The 19,214-nt window shown below is 53.7% G+C and overlaps 2 protein-coding genes across 4 annotated transcripts in view; one reads left to right on the top strand and one right to left on the bottom strand.

Moving 5' to 3' along the window:
- LOC105181231 (Mediator complex subunit 20) overlaps positions 1–19,214 on the top strand; it is an 89,312-nt gene that overhangs the window by 8,222 nt on the left and 61,876 nt on the right. The gene's annotated exons all lie outside the window — the stretch shown is intronic.
- Positions 1–19,214, bottom strand: part of LOC105181230 (facilitated trehalose transporter Tret1) — a 69,057-nt gene that overhangs the window by 560 nt on the left and 49,283 nt on the right. For all 3 annotated transcript variants that reach the window (XM_025297550.1, XM_025297551.1, XM_011137855.3), the window contains 6 exons: positions 6,457–6,558; positions 2,170–2,303; positions 1,540–1,786; positions 1,155–1,439; positions 706–958; positions 173–513 (listed from right to left, as the gene is read on the bottom strand). In XM_025297550.1, the coding sequence (XP_025153335.1) occupies positions 173–513; positions 706–958; positions 1,155–1,439; positions 1,540–1,786; positions 2,170–2,303; positions 6,457–6,558 (1,362 nt within the window). The remainder of the gene's footprint in view (positions 1–172; positions 514–705; positions 959–1,154; positions 1,440–1,539; positions 1,787–2,169; positions 2,304–6,456; positions 6,559–19,214) is intronic.

A 19,214-nucleotide genomic window follows, 5' to 3' on the forward strand; every position in this document is an offset into this window, starting at 1 on the left:
TCCTTTCCTTGTAAATCTGCGCGCGCGCGCGCGCGCACGCGACGTTTGCACTCGTCCCGATAGATCCGGTCTCGATCGTCTCGCGAGAGTCTCGTGTTCAAAGAACTCAAACTTGGTCTTTGTACTTTATGAAGGAAAGAAGGGAGGGAGGGGGGTAGAGTAAAACGCTCACCTGCTGAAAGTCCATAAAGAGCTTAATTCCGAAGAACGCGCAAAAGTAGCTGAAGCTCGTGCTGATGCTGGAGCCGAGACCGCGGTACTCCAAGGGGAACAGTTCGCCAATCAATAGCCAAGAAATTGGCGATATGCCCAGGGCGAGGGCGGTCGTGAACACGAGCACGCAAAGCAGCGGTATCCAGTCGTGCTGGCCCACCACCGCCGAGTCCACGTAGCCTAGGTTTTGCGTTTGCGACACGTAATACGCGTAGCTGCCGAAACCGGCGAGCGCGAGGGACATGAAGACGGTGCTGGCTATGAGAAGCGGCAGTCTCCCCACGATATCGATTAAAAATCCTGCAAATCCGGCAAAAAGGGAGCCCCTCCCGTTAGCGAGTAGAATACTTACTGTAGACTTGCAGACGCGACATTCCCGCGACGAAATCGGGAAATTTTCGGAAACTTCAGGTTTGCGCATTTTAGCATCGAGCGTCGAGGGTGTGTGGGTTGTTTATAATTCGCGATACGTTGAACATGTAACAAGGTTACCTGACAGCAACGCGGCGCACAGTTGCACGAATCCGATCGCAATGGTCGCTCCATGGGGATTCATCCCGCCCAGGGTCTGGCGAAAAATGAGCACCGCGTAGTAATTAAACGCATTCGCGCCGGAGAATCTCTGGAAGAACATGAGGCCGCATGTGATGGCGATGGGTTTGTACAGTCTCGGCGTGAAGACGCTGTTCTTGAAGCTCAGCTCGTATTGCTTGGCCCTCGATGCCAGTATGTTTGTCTTGATCACCTGCAAACACATCGCTGATTAGGAATTAGAAATTAGAAAAGGACGCGCGATAATAATATGAAATCGTTATTCGCCGGCCGATTGTTATTCTCTTCGGAATTACACGTGAATTACACGAGAGAGAGAGAGAGAGAGAGAGAGGAGGGGAGGGAGGGAGGGAGGTGCGCGTTCGCTTTCTCGAGTTTTCTCGAGTCACCTGCAGCTCGTGTCGTATATCCACGTGTTCTCCGCGCAGCCACTGCAAACTGCTGGCGGCTTCCTCGTCTTTGCCGTTGAGCACGAGGTACGACGGCGTCTCGGGTATAAAGAGGGTCCCCAAGAAAAGCATCGACGGCGCGACTGCCACTAGTAACGCGCTTTGCCGCCAATTGAGGTATGTGCCGGCTATGTACGACAGCAAGACGCCGACGTGACCCAGCACCTTCAACATCGCCGACAAGCACCCTCGGATGCCCGGCATCGAGATTTCTGATATGTACACCTGACGAGAGAAAATCACTCGTGCGACAAATCGGTCTCGGGCGCGCAAGCTGACAAGCGGATCGCGGCCGATCACTCGTCCCGAGGTTAATCAGCCTCACCTGAGCCACCATGGTGATGACCGAGCAGCAAAGGCCGCCGACGAAACTGGTGACATACACCAGCTCCACGCAGGGCGCCACCCCCGTTATTATCCAGGCAGCCGCCAGGGGTAAGGACGTGACGCGCAGAGCTAATCGCCGCCCTCTCCTCATGATCCAGTCGCCGATCATGGCGCCGAACCACGCGCCCAGCATGGACAGAGAAGCGACCCACGAAGCCTCCTGTTGCGTAACCGAGAAAGCCGACCTGCGACAAATGGAAACGCGATTACGATCGCGCGTCATATTATCGGTCGACGCGAGTTCGCCCGGCCGAATCTAATCCCGATCAATCGGCCATTGTCCGGCGGCGTCAGGCAGACGTCAGGTGCAAATGCAATCACTCTCGGCCGCGCGGCGTCTTGGCTGTCGCGAGTATTATTTGCGAACAGCTTCCGAGTCGAGTCTGTCGCGTGCTGTCACATTGCCTGTGTCCCGAAATTAGCCGCCAGGGCCGTACGCACCGCGGACAAGTCCGACGGGGAACGCGCGTCGTGCTCGAGAAGACGTGTCCCGTTGACGCGCGGCGGTCACTCTCTTGCGCACCGGTATCTCTCAACACGCGCACGAGCCTTACGGCCTTATTCTTACCATGTGTCATTGTTGGACGACTGGTAGAGATGGGGTCGTTGATTGTCCAGGATAGAGTCCAACGCTGGCGAGGTGTAGCCCTTGGCCAAGCCGGAAGAAAGGGTTCCCATGGATAACGCCAGGGTCGCCAGAACCTAGTTGGACGGACGACGAGACAGAGGATAAGAAGCGTCACCGCTAAGGGCGCGCACTCACGCGCGCGAATCGGCCTTTGTAATTGTAATAACAATAATAATGTTTCCACGTGGACGCCGGTGAATTTATGCGGTAGCATGCAGGAGCGCGCGGCGCGCGTATACATATAACGTTCCGTCAACGTTCGCTCGTTCGTTCGTTCATTTACGTCGCCGGCCGGGCGCAATTTATGCGTGTGTATTCCTCCGTTCGCAGGCTGCTCCGTATCGCTCTGTAAAGATCGCGCCCAGTTACGCCGCGTCGAAAAGACTCGTAACTTCCACCGCGATTTGTGGTCATTTGATCTCCGCTATCCGCGGCGCGCGCGCGCGCGCGCGCGCAAATTTCCAATTTCAGCATTCCGCGTCTACCGCGATCGGACATTAAGTCCATCCGGTTTCGCGCGGAGAGCGCGAATGTAAATGTTTCTCCGCTCTTTATCGGCCCTCTCTATATCCTTTTTCGCCCCGTTGGCCTTTTCTCATCGAATCCAGCAGTGTCTCATGATTACGAGTGCGATTTAGAGTAACGCAAAAGCGGCAGCTATGCCGGGCGTACATTTGTATTATCCGTCGCGCGCGTAGCATGACGCTCCAATAATACACACGCACACAGACACACACCTGGAGCGCGCGTGTCGCGCATTCGTACTCCCGCAGGGTGCAACCGGCGAACAAATTGCTAGCCGCAAATTGAAAGCTGGGCTTGGTCTCGCGAGGAATACTAAACATTTCGCGTGGCCCGCGCTTATGTACATACGCGTACATACATGTACAGCGGCTATTTCAAAGTGCCACGGCGGCATGTACATCGGCGCGCCATATGTATCCTCCGTGTGACAATGAACGGGGCACGAGTTCCTCGTGTGCATTCCGCTCGTATGCAACCATGAGGGCGTATCGTTTTTCCGGCTGACGCCGCCGCCGTCGCCGCCGCCGCCGCCGCTACATAATTCCGCGACTAACGAAGAAAAATCGCAAGCGTGTCCCGGTATCGCCGCGACACCGCGATACATAAACGGTCCTCTTCCGTCTCTACGTATCGACGTACGTGGAGAACTACTCCGGAGGAGGGACGCGGAGGAGGGAGCAACGCTTCCGTCAGCGCAGATCGGCGAGTTCTATCCGGCCGATCCGCGTCAAGCCAATACCGGTCATTTCGACATCTCCGTAAGCTTCTCACGTCCCGTCCCGTGCAGTCGCGCCCATTTTTCGAGCACCCGCATCCGTCCCTGCACGCACGCCGCTCTCAGGATCCGCGCGATTACAGCGGCGTGGCGAGTGACGTAAGAAAATCTGCCGCGAAATATCCCGTGGCGTGGCGGCATGCTCGTTTTTCGCAGCGAGCGGGGTCAGCGTTGAGTGCAGCCTCCGCGCGTGCGCGCGGTATCCCGATCCTTCTTCTCATCAACTCTTCTACCAACACTCGGTGTTTTCGCCGCGCGCGAGGAGAGCGCCCCGATCCCGATGAAACGAAAGACCATCTGTCGTGCCGGGATTATCGGCGATTTATCAAGCCGCGAGGCGAGTGTGGCCTGACGCGAAATAATTCACCTCGGCAACTAGTTTCTCGATCTGCGCCTAATTACCCAATCCGCTCGTTTAAGCGAACGTTAAGCGCCAGGGATATCTTTCCATCCTTCTCGCCCCGCGCGAATACGCAGAGCTGATCCGCGCGCACTGATCCATAAAACCGCATTACTCATGATAGCCGTTATAAGACTTCGCGGATACTTGGCGCGTTAAACTCTGACCTTTCGTCGATGCGAATGTGCAATTTCAGCGTGTGCGCTCGCAATTAGCGCGAAGGTACCGATAGTACGACTTGGACGCAACCCGGCGACCCGTCGTAACTCATATTCGTCGGAACGAGACGAGACCGCGTGCTCGATAAGGAATTTCACGCGGCGCCGATCCCACATAAATTTGCATGCACTTTCAATTATCTCGCCCGCCATTAGGAGCGCTCGCGCATAAATGGTCGTCTTGCGCGATCAGACGCGTCGCCGTGTGTAACCTTTCTATCGTCTCGCTGGAGACGTACGATATCGTTTCTCTTCTTCTCCCTCTCTCTCCCTCCCTCTCTCTCTCCTCTCTCTCTCTCTCTCTCTCTCTTTTCCTTTTTCTTGGTTTTTCTCGTTCTCGGGCAATGATGCGTGGGTTGTTGCACCGTCGTCACTGCTTTGCAATTAGACACCATTTTTCTCGTCTACGCGCTTTGGCCGTGTGAAAATTATAGCGCAATCTGAGCCATGATTCTCTCTCTCTCTCTCTCTCTCTCTCTTCCTCTGTCTGTCCCGCGCGCCTTATCGATTAATTGGCGCGCGGCTATAAAGATCACGCTCGGCTCCGAGCGGAGACAAATTTACGACTGAGCTCTCATTTTCCATTTGATGCTATCAAAATTTGCAATTACAGCGTTATATCTATCCGGTGAGACGCGAGAACGAGGACACCGGTCGGTTTCGTCGTTATAAATGAATTATGCGTCGCACATTTGTCACACACACACACACGATTACCAGTCTGACTGCGTCATTAATCGGGGTTTGCGATTTTGTTAATAATTTATAGATCTCGATCAATTTTGCCGCGGCCACGTCACGTCGGATGCTGTCAGTCTTAATTACCCGTGTAATGCGACGCGCGGGCAAACAGCAGTAATGGACATAAGTTTACGAGCGCTCGGCTGACGCGCTTTCTTCGGCTAATTATCGGCTAAGACTCGCGATGAATAGCGCGTTCAGGAAAACGTGACCACGGTAATGAACGCCGATAAGTTTCCCGTTTGCGTACCCGGCGGTAGCGCGAGAGAATTCGGGATATTAATTACGGTTTACGAGATGCGTCGCGGTTATAGCGGAGGAGGAGAGCCGAGACGAGGCGAGCCACACCGGGCGAGCACTTTCTATCAGCGACACTCGTCTCGAGCGGAGCGGCTCTTAACGAGCCGAAGAAATACACGATCGCGCGACGGAGCGTCTTTCCCTTGGTGGACGAAAAAAAAATTCCTGCTCCGTCGAGAATCGCTTCTGGAGATATTATTTTTGGGTGTTGCCCGCGCCCTCCACACGCTTCTTCCTCTGCGTTTCTACTTCTCTTTGTCGTCCTCCCCTGTCTCTCGCCCCTTTCTCTTTCTCTTTCTCTTTCTTTTTCTCTTTCTCTTTCTCTCTCACGCGCGGACACGACGTTAAAAGCTCGTTTGCATCGAACCGGTGCGAATACCCGGCAGTTCCGCAAGCAGGGATGTGCATCAGCCGGGTCGAAGTTAGCCGAGGGAGCCATTAGCTTAAAACTATTAGTCAACCATGGGCGAGAGCGAGAGAAAGAGGAGGAGGGAGGGAGAGAGAGAGAGAGATGGGGGGAGGGGATGAGATCTCGAGAGAAAGAAGCGAGGAAAGAGAGAGAGAGAGAGAGAGAGTGAGACAAAGAGGCAAGCAGGGGGGAGAGGAGGGAGGAAAACGAGCTTTAAAAGTCGTCCCGCTTATACGATTATGAGAATGGTCGGCCGGTACTGTGTGTTAAGTGCACACCGAGTATGTGGGTGTGCGACGGTCCCTCTTGCCGTACCGAAAGGCCTTCGCCGTGCTCGATATCCATTTTAAACCGGACCACTCAATTACGCTCAGTGTGCTATCTTCGGTGTTTGCATATCAATATGGCCCCTTGCCAAGGAGAAAAGATTCATCGTTCCACCCGCCGGGATTATTTAAGGACTCCGTCTTCGGGGATGCGCGACGGCGCGGCACAAGTTGCCGCCGGAGGATACGTTCGCTAGCGTACGTACGCGCGGAGTAAAAATACTCACGGTCATCGTAAATTTGCCGGCTACGAGCCGCGAGGATTAGGTCGCCGCGGAGCCGCGCCTTCGCGACAGGCTGCTGGTTGGTTGGTCGCCATTCTTACAAGTCTCCGCCGTACAAATCTCCGCGATATATTTCCCTCGCGCCGGGTGGTTCTCCGCACCAGCCGGCGCCCGAGACCCAGCCCGAAATCCTCCGTCTGTGCTCGTCCTCTTCCGAAACGGAAGACGGCCGCGCGCGCGGCCTCTCCATCGCGAATTTATTCGCTCGATGTTGCGTGTACCTTTGTGCGCGGATGTGTCATGTATTACCTGTGACATGTGCTGCGGTCTCGTCGCCGTCGATGCCATGTGTACCACGGAAGCCCTGGGCATCTTAAAATTGTCCTCGCCCTCGTCCGGTATCGTTGTTACCTGCGACATAATTACAAGCGACGATTAACGCGGCACCGCGCGTCGAGCTCGCAAAAGAGTGTGTCAACTGCTAAATCCTTGCTCCAAAGCGCGCAATTATCTCCCTCTCTCGTCTCTCATCCCTTCAACGGCATCGTGTACAATTTTCAACCGTTCGCGAGTCCGGCTTCTATATCCTCTCCTCGTCCCCCGATATCTTTGGCCTATTGCGAAGCAGAAGATTCGTTTATTCTCTCTTGTCTCCTCCGAGACAGCACAAAGTTCCCTTCGCACCGGTGATATTTTTATCGCGAAACTTTCTCTCGGCTGATAATACACTCTCCTCCTTTCTTCCGGTCTGCTGACCGTGCAGCAATTGTATTAGCTGGCCTTTCGGGACCGTCAATCATTTGTATTATCTTAGCGTCGGACGCGAGTCATCTAGGTAGTAAAGCGAGCGAGAGGCTTAAGAGAGATGCTGCTTGCTGCTCTCCGCGAGAGCTGTCATCGCTGGGTTATCGCTCTCGTCGAGGATCTCGTTGGACCGAATAACGAAAAGGCGACTCGGGGGCGCATTAAGTGCGCGAAAGTGCGCGAAAGTGCGCGAGCGATATCGAATCGCGAGTTGGCGCGCTCGCGCGCGTTATACTCGAACGAGCCGAGGTAATTGTCCGCCTGTGCGCGATGCGCCCTGATGAGCGCCCTGATCGCGACTCGTAGCTAGCGCGCATGTTGCAGATATATCGATCAACTCGCATCGCGAGAGATGCGGGAGCAAACGCGCGATAACCCGGGTTTACGCGCGGCCCATCGACCGCTCCCTTTATTACGCTCGTTCGGAGATTTAACGATCGACCGTTATTGCTCGAGGACCATCGTCAATATGGACGTCGACCTTAATGCCGGCGAATTTTCCTTGGAGCGTTTCCGGGCCGCTCGGGCTCTCAAAAAGAAGCTCGTCGTCGGAATTCAATCGGAGGGATCCGCCGCGCGCGTGCTGCTCGTTCTGTCTCTCTCTCTCTCTCTCTCTCTCTCTCTCTCTCTCTCTCTCTCTCTCTCTCTCTCTCTCTCTTCTCTTTCTCTCTCTCTCTCTCCTAACGACTCGCTTTCTCGCTTTTCTACAAATCACCGCGATAAATCACCGCCCGCCGCCAATTAAATCTCCCGGTAAATTTAATTATGCTCTCATAGTAGTTAAACGGGGCCTGATCGCAGGTCGTAGACCTCGTATGAATACATTAGTGCGTGCGAACGACGTAGAATATAGTCGGTGGACGGGTATATGGTATACGAGGTAACCTTGAAAGGGAAAATCCCGAGCCGGGTGTCGCGGACATCGCCGTAACCGGCGATCGAGTCGCCGTGAAATGACTCTATCTAAATCATCGTCGGCCACTCTCTCCCTCTCTCTCTCTCTCTCTCCATCAAGTGATCCGATCTGCTTAATCCGGCGCGTATATCCTTCTCATTGTTTATTTATGCACATCTGACGCGAGCGGGATCGATTCTGCCGATAGTTGAGACCGTGCCCCCGCTCTCTCTCTCTCTCTCTCTCTCTCTCTCTCTCTCGCGCGCGGCGTAATATTTAAGACGACATTAGATACCCGCCGACACACTCTCGCCGGCTCTTTTCGATATCGCGCAATCGCGTGAATTATACCGACGGCTCGTTCGCAGCGTCGTAGAGGCACGTTCACGCCTTTCGTGATTTACCGGCGAACTGGTTTTGCCTGACAAAATTTTGCACGCTGCCTCGCGAACGCGCGCGCCTCGCCTCCAAGCTGTTTTCCCGGGAGACACGCGACAGGCGCGCGGGGAACGCGTGACGGAACCGAAGAGAATGATTGTCCCTAATCGCATCTAAAGTGCGATTAAGAGCGACTCGCACGCGCGATACCTCATACTTTGATGTTCGTTTGAGAGCACGGAGGCAAAATTCGTATACATTCGGCGCGCAAACTGCGACGTACGTACATTTACAAGTCACGCGAATACGTTTGAAACATTTTCTGACGACGAGCAGGCGGGCGGTCGTTTCAGCCGTTATCGGGTTCACGGAGATGCGGAGTGATAGCGAAGCGCATCAGCGAAAATCAATAAGGAGAAATAAGGAGGCGGGGCGCGAATTTTTTCCTCCTCGGCGCTAGTCTCGATTAATCACGCGAATTATCGATCCGTCGCAGTTTTGCGGAGATTTCTTGCTTTTTCTCGCTCCTCGTTGCGTCCTCGTTATCCGATCTCCGATTGTACCCTGTTTTGCTGCCACATGCTCCGCCCTTCGCCTCGCCGTCTCTCTCGTCATCATCAGGGCATTGCCGCCCGGTGGCGACGAATAAATTGGGGGGCTTTTCGAAAATCGACGAGATGGCGGATAAGTTTCGCAGAAACTACCTACCGGGCGCGATTTCTCGCGTTCCCCCCTCCTCCCCGTCGGCTCTCCTAGATCCGCCCGCGGATTTATTTCCCGAGCGTGCGGCGCTGTGGGCATCCCGGCAAATCGCGTCGCAAAATCAATATCTCGAGATACGCCGGGGAATACTGTGAAAACGATCGCGCGCACAGGATAGAGCTCCAGCGGATAGTTGCAAGTGCGACGTGTATAAGTTGCACACGTCGACTTGCTTCCGCCGCGCGTTCGTATCGCCGAACTGAAAATCCATCACGCGGCGAAGCAAAAAGAAGAAGGGAGTAATTATTCTTTCGTGGGAGAAATACGCTCGTAAAAAAGCGGGCTGCACGCGAATCGCGATCGTGCAGCGAGACGAGACACGCGTGGTGGACTCCCCTTCCCCCCCCCTCTCTCTCTCTCTCTCTCTCTCTCTCTGTCTCTCTCTACGTTTTTACACAAATAGTAGTTTCGTACAAAACAGTAATAGCAGTTTCATTGGTATCGTATTTTCGCTGTTACAATTTCGAGAATGTAATACAATATATTCCATGGGATATCGGAATATTGATAAAAATGAGAGAGTCGCGAACGTCGGCTGCGCGATTTATCTTTCTAAAGTGGAGCGGCGCAAAAACGTCGTTAAAGTGCTTCGTACTAAAAATTCCGCTTTGACCGCTCTTTTTCTTTGTAAATGCAGGACCGAAGATAACGAGACTGAAACGACCCTTTTTGCGTCGCGACTGTGCGGCTAATTGAACGGGCGAGCGGTAAAAGCGGCCGGCGAAAACGCTGGCCGGCGCGAGCGCGAGCGTCCATGTCTGAATTTATAATCTAACGCGTTTCATTTAGCTCCACCGAGGAAATTGTGTGAGGGTATTGATTGATTGGAGTCGCGTTTGTACGGCGGCAAGGCGGAAACCCGTCGTCGGTGTAATCCGGAAATTAATAAGTCCGTGCGCACACGAGTCTACAGCTACTCGTCGGAGTCGAGAGACTAGAGAGACTGGAGAGACTAGAGAATTCGCGATCGCACGGACGAAGCCGAGAGGATCTCGGGCCGCGGCGGCGGATCCTCGGCGGATAACGCGCGCTTAATAATAATTTCGTGTCGAGATTTAATAAGAGATGCCCCCGCTCGCTCTCTCTCTCTCTCTCTCTCTCCCTCTCTCTCTCTCGTTCTATCTCTCGCCGCGAAGAATGGCTGCCGCGAGCTAAAGGGGTTGGCCGCCGGTTCGAAATCGTTCCATCGCGCGTTCGAGTACCGAGGGAAACGTAACTTAATTACTGATTTTTGCGATAACACGGGAAGCTTCGTGCCGACCGTGCCGAGAAAGACGGAGAGAAGAGGAGGGGAAAAATAAATGGGGGAAGCCGCGCTGCGCGCGGCTCCACGAGAGGAAATGCACACAGAATCGGGCTCGCTATAACCCGCGCTCTATTAGAATTTTATCACAGCGCGCCGCGGGAACAAGCATACGGAATAATAATAACGCGATAACGCGGACTTAACTGCAAAGTACGGTGAAAGATACATCGGGCGCTGTACAACGACTTTTTCTCATTCTGTTTGTAGGATCGCTTTTATGTCCGCCCGAGACGCGCGCGCGGTGTCTTATCAACGTAAAGTATTAATTAATTACTCACTTGCGGATTTAATTATTTTAAGCTCGGCTCCACGGCAGGCCCGTTCGATGTTAAACGACGGGTAATTGCACCGTCCGCGCGATTCTCAGTGCAGCGCAGCCCGCGACTCGCCTGCAAGTCGTAACAAGCGATTGATGACCGCGTGACCGCGGCGTTTCGTTCGTATCGCAAACATCAGACAGAGACATGATTAACCCTTAAAAGCCCTACCATCGAATATCATTTCGAGCCAACTTTTCTTGTCGTTGCTTATAGCAAAATATATGCGAGAATTCATCTTCATTATAATGTTGTCACTACCGAGTGTGAATAAATATCTATAAAATTGGTATTATCAATGTTACGTTTTTTAATAAGATGAAAAATTCGCATGGGGTGACCGATCTCATCGATGGTAACTTTTTTTAATCCACACTCGACGTACGAAGAAGAAGGGAGAAAAGCGTTTCTGCGATGGAGGGTAAAACATTCGATCGATCTTAAATCGCGAGACTGAAACAACAACGGCAGTCGTTAGTGGAGTCTCGTGGAAATATTTTAACCGTGACTTTGACGTCCGCCCGACGTCCAGTATGACGAGCGTCGAGTGGGCTCACGTTGGAGAAACGGCACATGCTATGCGGAGCGTCTGCAATTTTCGTCGGCGCCTTTTTACCCGGGCCGTTTCTTACCGACCTTTCGCGAGAGCCGCTCCGCACAGACGGATTTCATTAGCGCGAGCGTTCTTCCGCTCCTTGCGGCGGGAAAACACAAGACGGGGAAATGAACACGGAGCGGAGGTATCACTCGTTAGGCCGAAACTCGCTGTGCACCTACATCCCGCTCTCGAGCGAAATGTTCCGCGTGAAACACTCTGCGGAATTTCGCCAAATGGCGAGAGGAAGAAGAAGAAGAAGAAGAAGAAGAAGAGGACTCTTAAACGCACCTAATATCTCGACGCTCGGGCGTCGTAGAAGGAACGCCGAGAGAGAGAGAGAGAGAGAGAGAGAGAGAGAGAGAGAGAGAGAGAGAGAAACGCGAAACCATTTCATTGTTCCAAACTGCCTAGACCCGGAGATTGAGCTTCCCCGCGGCTGGAACGAGCTCCAGTATTTTCGGCCGGGTACTCGGTCGTTCCGCACAGCGAGTGTTCGCCGCGGTTCGTTACTCGATCGCGTAAAGTTGTTTTTAAACTCGTTACCATTAATTGTACGTATATATGTATGTGTGTATGTCTCTCTCTCTCTCCTCTCTCTCTCTCTCTCTCTGTGTGTGTGTGTGTATGTGTGTGCCCGCACGAGCGCACTGCGCGTTACATTACTCAGCCAAGACTACGGTTCACTCGGTAGAAAGTTTCATTTCAACTCGCGCTACTCGAGTTTCTCGAATCGTGCTGCGTTATTCCATCGCAGTTTCCGTGCTATTTTCCGTCGGCTCAGAGAGAGAGAGAGAGAGAGAGAGAGAGAGAGAGAGAGAGAGAGAGAGAGAAGGAGAGAGAGAGAGAGAATTTGGCGACTCGATAGCACCCCTCCCTATCGGGCTATCAATCCGTGGACGTTCGCGCAAATCGACGTAGCCAAAGTCTCGGAACTTTGCGCGTCGAAATTAATTATCCTGATGGACGCGAGTTTCGGCTCGCCCGTACAGATCGAGCCTCGACAGGTCGACGAGTAAAACTGACTGTAACCTCCTGCAGTTGACCTGCGATTCCGTCTCGGAATGTCATTTGGGATATTGTTTTCATTCGAACGCACCGTCGGAGCGAGCTTGCCGATTCGCGTACAACAGGCCCGAAAAGAGAGGAAACGAATCCTCTCTCTCTCTCCCTCTCTTTTATCGCTCATCCTGATCTCTTTTATCGCGCTAACACGGCGACAGACACGATGACAGAGGGAACTCTTTCGATGCGTTCGCTTTCACGACTCCGAGCGCGATTCAGCCGCGATCGGATTGAAAAAGAGAAAGAAAGAAAGGAAGAGAAGAATCAGCAGCGCGCGCGCGCGCGCCGTTTCCATTCCGCGCGAGCGCGTTAATTTGCGGCGTCGATCTTCGTTCGTTTCCCGAGGACGATTTGCGACAGAGGAATAAAGAGAGTGAGAACGGAAGGTCGGGAGGCGGGGGCGAGACACGCGGAAGGAAACAGGAAGACGAACGGTAAAACGAAGGGACAGCTGGCAGATATGTCCATTCCGGCCGAGGGGAAGCAAGCGCAAAAGAGAGGAGAGGCGCGTGAAATACGACTTACATCCCGTATTTTACGTTTTATTAGGCTACTCCCTTGCTGCTGCACCCCCGCCCCCCCCCCCGGCGCCGCCGCGCCGGTGGCGCATTCAGGTCAAGTGGCTATGAATACGTATACCCAAGTGTGGCCGTCTAAAGCAACCGGCCAATTTGTCCGTCGTATCTCATCGCCGCGGCCGACGCCGCGCTCTTTCCCTTTTTCGAGACGGTCATCATTTAGCGCGCGTGCGGCGCTGCCGACGAGGCGAAAAAACTTTGGCGGACTAACTTAGACTCCCGTTCTTTCGCAGCTCTCCAGGTGAGAGCCCGAGCGCGCACTTGGCGCGCAGCGCTCTGGCGCGTTTGAACGGTCGCCCCCGATTACACGCATCACTAGCGCCACGAAGTGGCTGTATGCAGATTTCTGTTCCCGACATTACACTACACACTACACGCTACACACTACACACGCAGCGACCGCCGCCGCTCGCGTTTTTCCGCGCGGCGGCGGGGCGCGAACCGTGTCGGGAAACTAAATCGTCTCGATTTTTCATCCGCTGAACCTCTTCGCTCGCTCGACAGTCACCGCGAGAGTTTTCCAATGCGCGCGAACCTTCCGAATACGCGAATGTTTTTTTCTCTCTGCTTTATCAGCGTCTGAAGCGCCGCTCGTGGAGCGCTAATTTATATTAACGGCAATTAACGGCCGTCCGAGTGTTTGCACGCTGGCGGAGCATGAATCTTGCTCGAAAGCGTGCTCGAGCGGAGAAAGAAGGGTGAAGGGGAGGGGTGGGGTGGGGGAGAAAAAAGGGAGACGAGAAACGCCGCGAGAGCAGAGAAGGCGAGACGCGCGCGCGCGCGCGCGCGCGTTCTCGTCTTCTTCGCTCCGGTAATAAATTCTCGTGGAATTATGAATCGACGCGGAGGAGGATTCGATGCTCAAGGTGCATTTACCCCGTAATCCCCCGGGATGCACGATGCATTTGGGCTTGAACTTCGCAGGTAATGACCAGAACTCGATGTAAGTCACGATCCGGTATTACCGGGGTGAGCGCTCCTCGCCTCGCTCCGCCGCTCGTCCCCCCTGCCCCCCTGTCCCCCTCCTCGTCCGACCGGGGCTGACGCCCGCCCCGACCATTTCTCCTCGTCATTCAGTTATAAGGATCATTAAGGGGCCGAGGTTGACGCGGCACGAACGTTACTCCGCCGCGGCTCGGAGTTCGGCGACGATCAAAACAAAACGCTCATCTTTCCAATTTCGGCGAGAGCTCGCCGGCCGGGCCGCGAGACACGTTGATTACACGGAGCGATGACAGAATGTCTGATTTACAGACGTCGTGAATAAACCCGCTGTCGGCGGGTCTCCGGGAACATTCATGAAAGTGCTCCAATTACGAGTGCTCACGATAGATCCCGACGCGAAAACGCGCGCCCCCCATGTCCTTCTCTCTTTCGGCCTTCGCCTCTCGCGCCGAGATCTCTCTCCGCGGGGATCCGCTGTATCCGAGTATCGTTCCCGCTCCGGACAGATTTCCTCGGGCAGACCCGAGGGACGCTCGCGTCGCGTCGCGTCGCGTCGCGTTTCCTCTCCCTTGGGCGAGGAGGAATCTCAGGTGGCAGGTCTCGGGCTAAGAATAAATCCGACGTGCCACGTGCCGCGCGTTGCAGCACCCAGCAGTGGTCGCTTCTAGACAGCTGCGGCCCACGATGTTCCCTCTCTCTCTCTCTCTCTCTCTCTCTCTCTCCGTTCGTCGCGACGCGCATCCTCGTCTCCCTTGGCGCGCGACGGGCCCCTTCGCCGACGATATTTCACTCGAGTCCGCTGCGAGAGCCGGCCTGCGCTCGCGGGACTGGTTCCGCGACGAGAAAGAAAGCACGTGGAGGAGCCAGCCGACGCCTACTGCGGCGCGCGCGGCGGCAGTAGGTGGACGCGCGGCGGACAAGCGGGGGAAGGGGGGGGATTATCCGTCCACGTGGCGCGCGCGATCCATGAATAAATCGCAGCTCGATGCATGCGTGCTCGCGGCTGGATCCGTCGGTGGCCCTCGCCGATAGCTAATCGCGCCGCGCCTAACCAAGGCAGGCCTAGACGCACGAGACGTATCGCTCTATTTCACCACGACACGGCACAGTCGGTGCGCAGGATGCGCCGGGCCATGTTTCATCGGCGGGCGGCGGCCGCGTTCCGATTTGGCGCGATAGCGCGCTCGCGAAAAGTCTCTCGGCGCTTCCTCATCGATCACCAGCGCGTCCAGGATCCGATATCTAAATCTCCGACGCGGCTGCGGCCGAAGCCCGCGACAGCGGTCGGCGCGATCGAGTCCGAGCGATATCGTCGCGCTAGGAACGCGCGCGCGCGCGCGGCTTAAACAATTATGCGTTCACAAGTTGTCGCGCGTGGGAACTTCTTTCGTCCGTAAATCGCATTCCGCCGCCCGGCCGAGTCGTATCGTTTGTCGTCTCACTGCACTAGGGAAAAGAATTTAGTATTTCTAACAAAACGGTTTTTAGTTGAGGCAATTTTTGATAGCGACCAAATATCTTGTTTTGTATAAGAAAACATTGAGTTGCCGCAACTGAATATATTTTTCTGCTTTGTTCTCTGGACCAAGTGATTTTGTTCTTGGACTTCATATATAAAAATTCAGCATTTTAGTTATCTTATCCATAAAAATTACGCAGTAACGAAATATTATTTTACATAAACTAATATAAATAATGCCCAATGGATATACTGTACTAACTAAAATTTAGATTTTGTATATTAGGAAGAAATTATGGTATTTTTAACGAAATTCATACAGTTGAAGCTTTTCGGTTGGTATAACAAAAGTATCGCGTTATACGGACAAACCGTAATCAAACGAGATATTTGTTTACAGGGGAACTAAACCCGTCTTGTTGGGCATATTTTAAGCAAATTATTTTGTTGGCGCAACAAAATCGTGGTTCACGCAACAATACACTTTTCCTAGTGTGTAATAGAACGCAGCGCGCGACGATGTAATTTCCCTGTCGATACAACGGAGAGACGCGCGCGCGCGCCACTACCCTCCGTTGTATTTCTACGGCTAACGCCGTAGCACGATCCTCCTGCACGTGGAGGGACAGAGCGCTTCTAAACTGTCGACCTGTCGCGACCCCCCTCCCCCCGCCCCCCCCCCCCGTCTGCCTACGGATCGGTGTTCCATTTCGAAGTCTCGTGACTTTGCACGGCCCCGACGTGCGACATTTCGGAGCGCGGGCAGTTCAAGTTTGCAATTACACCGGCGGAGATCGGATGACCGTCTTCGATATTCAGGGCCTCGTGATCGAAACAATGTACCGTCGTCGGGTCTTCTCGATTAGCGTAGAGACACTCTCCGTGTGCGCTCCAATCTAAAATAATCAAAGCGGCGCGCACCGCGCGCGGCTCGCAAGCGTCGCCTCAATGGAGTTCGAGCGGGGAGCGGAGCGCGGTGGGAGCGAATCGCTTGGAATTTCAACGATGCACCGAGCAAGCTTCCAGCTTGGCCGTGACGCCCTGCGCGCGCAGGCCGAGCGTTCAAAAATAAATTCCGGCTTTGCGCTCTGACTGATCGCGGATACGAAACAACCATCGAGAAACTGGATCACGAATTATCACGACGCGAGAAGCGTCTCGAGTGCCGTGACGTTTATACGAATACTAGAGCCCGGGCTAGAGAAAAGAGGACGTCTATTTGCGTCGGTCGTTGAGCCTGTTTCCTACCGGCGTAGTATTTTTGTATGTCCGGTGAAGTGACGCGAACAACGTGCTTTAATGTCGAATCCCGTCGAAACGTCGGAGTAATTGAGAGTTGAAGCGCCTCCTTTGCGCCACCGCGATCTATCAAAATATGCAGTGTTATAAAAAGGAAGGTAGCAACGGCGAGATTAATGTAATATATGAGAATATGTACACAGGAGGGGCGGTATACATAGTGGGACAAACAAAAATCGTCGCGTACTCGACGTCCGCGCTGCTTTCTGCGATACGACATTGTAGGCGGACAATGCGAAATCCCGCTTAATCGCGCGCGAATCGCGCAATCCGTTGTCGCAACGAAAACGCAACGTATCTTGCGAAAGCTACAGCGCGCGCAAATTTGTTACATCAAATGTTATCGGATCGCTCGCGCGAACTAGGACGCACCCGTGTATCGCTTGCTGCAGAACGCGAAAAAAAGAAAGTATCAGCCGGTGAATAATCTGATAATTTGTGTCCGGTGATTCGTTCGGAGAGTGTTTTTGTCACCGGAAATTTCGGATATCGGCTGGATGTTCGTCCTTTTTTCTCTTGTCCGGCAAATATTTTCAGGTCGCATCCACTTTTCTCTCTCTCTCTCTCTCTCTCTCTCTCTCTCGTAACCACTTCTTCGGGCCAGATTGATCGGAGTGCGGAAATCTCATAGGCAAACAGTGCCTTTCCTCGAGACATGACTGGCTCTCGCGATCTCCGGAAATGTTGAAGGCAGCCCTCGTACTGCAAGATTGATTTCAAATAACAGTTTGTTCCAGTCGTGAATCTGCCGTCGAGCTTTCTCCGTGCAATCTCGGGGTACTCGGAAAGAAGATTAAAAATATCGTTTGCCGCTGAAAGCTGCGCGAAGATATATTTCTTTCGGCTCTCGCGCCAAAAGCGAAACGTCATTCATACGGCACGCTGATTCCCGGCAGCCAGCGAGATAAAGTGAAACGCTGATGGCACGGACGTTTACGCACCAACGGAAGTCATTCACTAGCTCCGTAGACGGGATATTCTAAATGTAGAGCGTGGAATATGCGACAACGTGAATAAATAATATGTCCCGTGCGACGAAACATTGCCTGTCGCGCGGCTCGAACACGACGACTAACAAAATGCTTGGTAGACACGAAACAGATACGTTGTGCGCACCATCGTTAAGATAATTCTCTCTCTCTCTCTCTCTCTCTCTTCCCCCTTCTACTTTTCAAAACCGAAATCTAACAATTTACTATTCGCAAAGTGTCAAAGAAACCGACTTTCTCGCGCGCCTACAATTTCATAAAGCTTTACGACACTCGCGGTGGACGGAGCGAACGAAAAATCACTTTTATCGTATCATCATCGTCGCGATATCTGCGTCTGTTTTAATAGCGACAAATGAGGGACTCGCTCGGCAAGATGTAACCCGGTCATCGAAGATTTAACTAGGCCTCTTGCCGACGCTCGCTTTCCACCATACGACGGCGTCGGCGTCGGCGTCGGCGTCGGCGGCGGCGGCGAATGCGTCTTCGACCTACAACGCGGCAACAATGAGTAATAGCGACAGTGAGAGATAACTGTCGCGGGAAAAGTCCTTGCAGTCCTTGCTCTTCAATGGTAATCGCACTTTTGGTTTCTTCTATTCAGCGCCGTGCATTCGCGCGCGCGCGTGACGCACGTATACGCTCACAATCGGGACTTGCAAATGGCAGTGGCACTTTTGCCGCTACGGGCCCTGGACACTGCACGGCAGAGTGCAGCCCCCATTGTTCTACGAGGCGTTTTAAAGTACACATTCGAACTCTGACATTGGCCTTACCCTCGGCACCGAGGGTGTTTAATAGACACGCTGCACGCGCGCGCGCGCGCGCGCGCGTGTGCGAAGGGGCGACGGTGCTCATTCGACATTGATATGCATTACGTATACCCTCGTATATACAGCCCCGCAACCTTGAGTGTTTCTTATTGCAAAACAGGAACCGCGCGTGGTCCCGTGCGCGCGCCGCCGCCGGGGTAATCGACGTTTATATGCATAATAAAGATAATCCTTCACGCATCGCTACGCTTTGCATGCGCCGGCCCGATATGCATGACAGAGAGATGATTCCTCATGCATCAAATGTCCCCCGTCGTGGGTCGATATTATAAAAAACAGAAAGAAAACAGAAAGAAAAAAGGGGAGAGAAAGCGTTACACCGAGGAGCGGCAATTTTTTGCAGATTCCGCGCGCGGCGACACGAAACGTTTATCGCGCTCAGCAGCGATCGCGGTCGAGCTGCGCAACGCGAGGAGGTGCCGCGATATAAAGTAATATCGAACGAAACACGCGTGCATTTTTTTATCCCGCCGGGAAGGAGCGCGACGAGAGAGAGAGAGAGACTACCCGTCTCTCTCTCTCTCTCTCTCTCTCTCTCTCTCTCTCTCTCTCTCGCTCGCTCGCTCGCTCGCTCGCTCGCTGTTGAGTCGAGCCAGACGTGTATCGATCATCCGTCGTCGGCCCGGATCTTTTATATCGGGATGCGCGATCGCTGAGCACCGCTGAGCCCTAGATACGTGCGTATATATGCATTCGATGTATTCAAAGGTGCAACCCTTTCATTAGCGTGTAGGCCACGCGCTCTATTATCCCCAACAAAACATCCGATTCCATTGTCGCGCCGCGAACAATGCCGCGCGCCGCCGCGGTCACGTGTTCTACTTTCGATCATTATTCGCGAA

The sequence above is a fragment of the Harpegnathos saltator genome, unplaced genomic scaffold, assembly GCF_003227715.2.
Source record: "Harpegnathos saltator strain DR-91 unplaced genomic scaffold, Hsal_v8.6 scaffold18, whole genome shotgun sequence".
In the NCBI taxonomy this organism is placed as follows: Eukaryota; Metazoa; Arthropoda; class Insecta; order Hymenoptera; family Formicidae; genus Harpegnathos; species Harpegnathos saltator.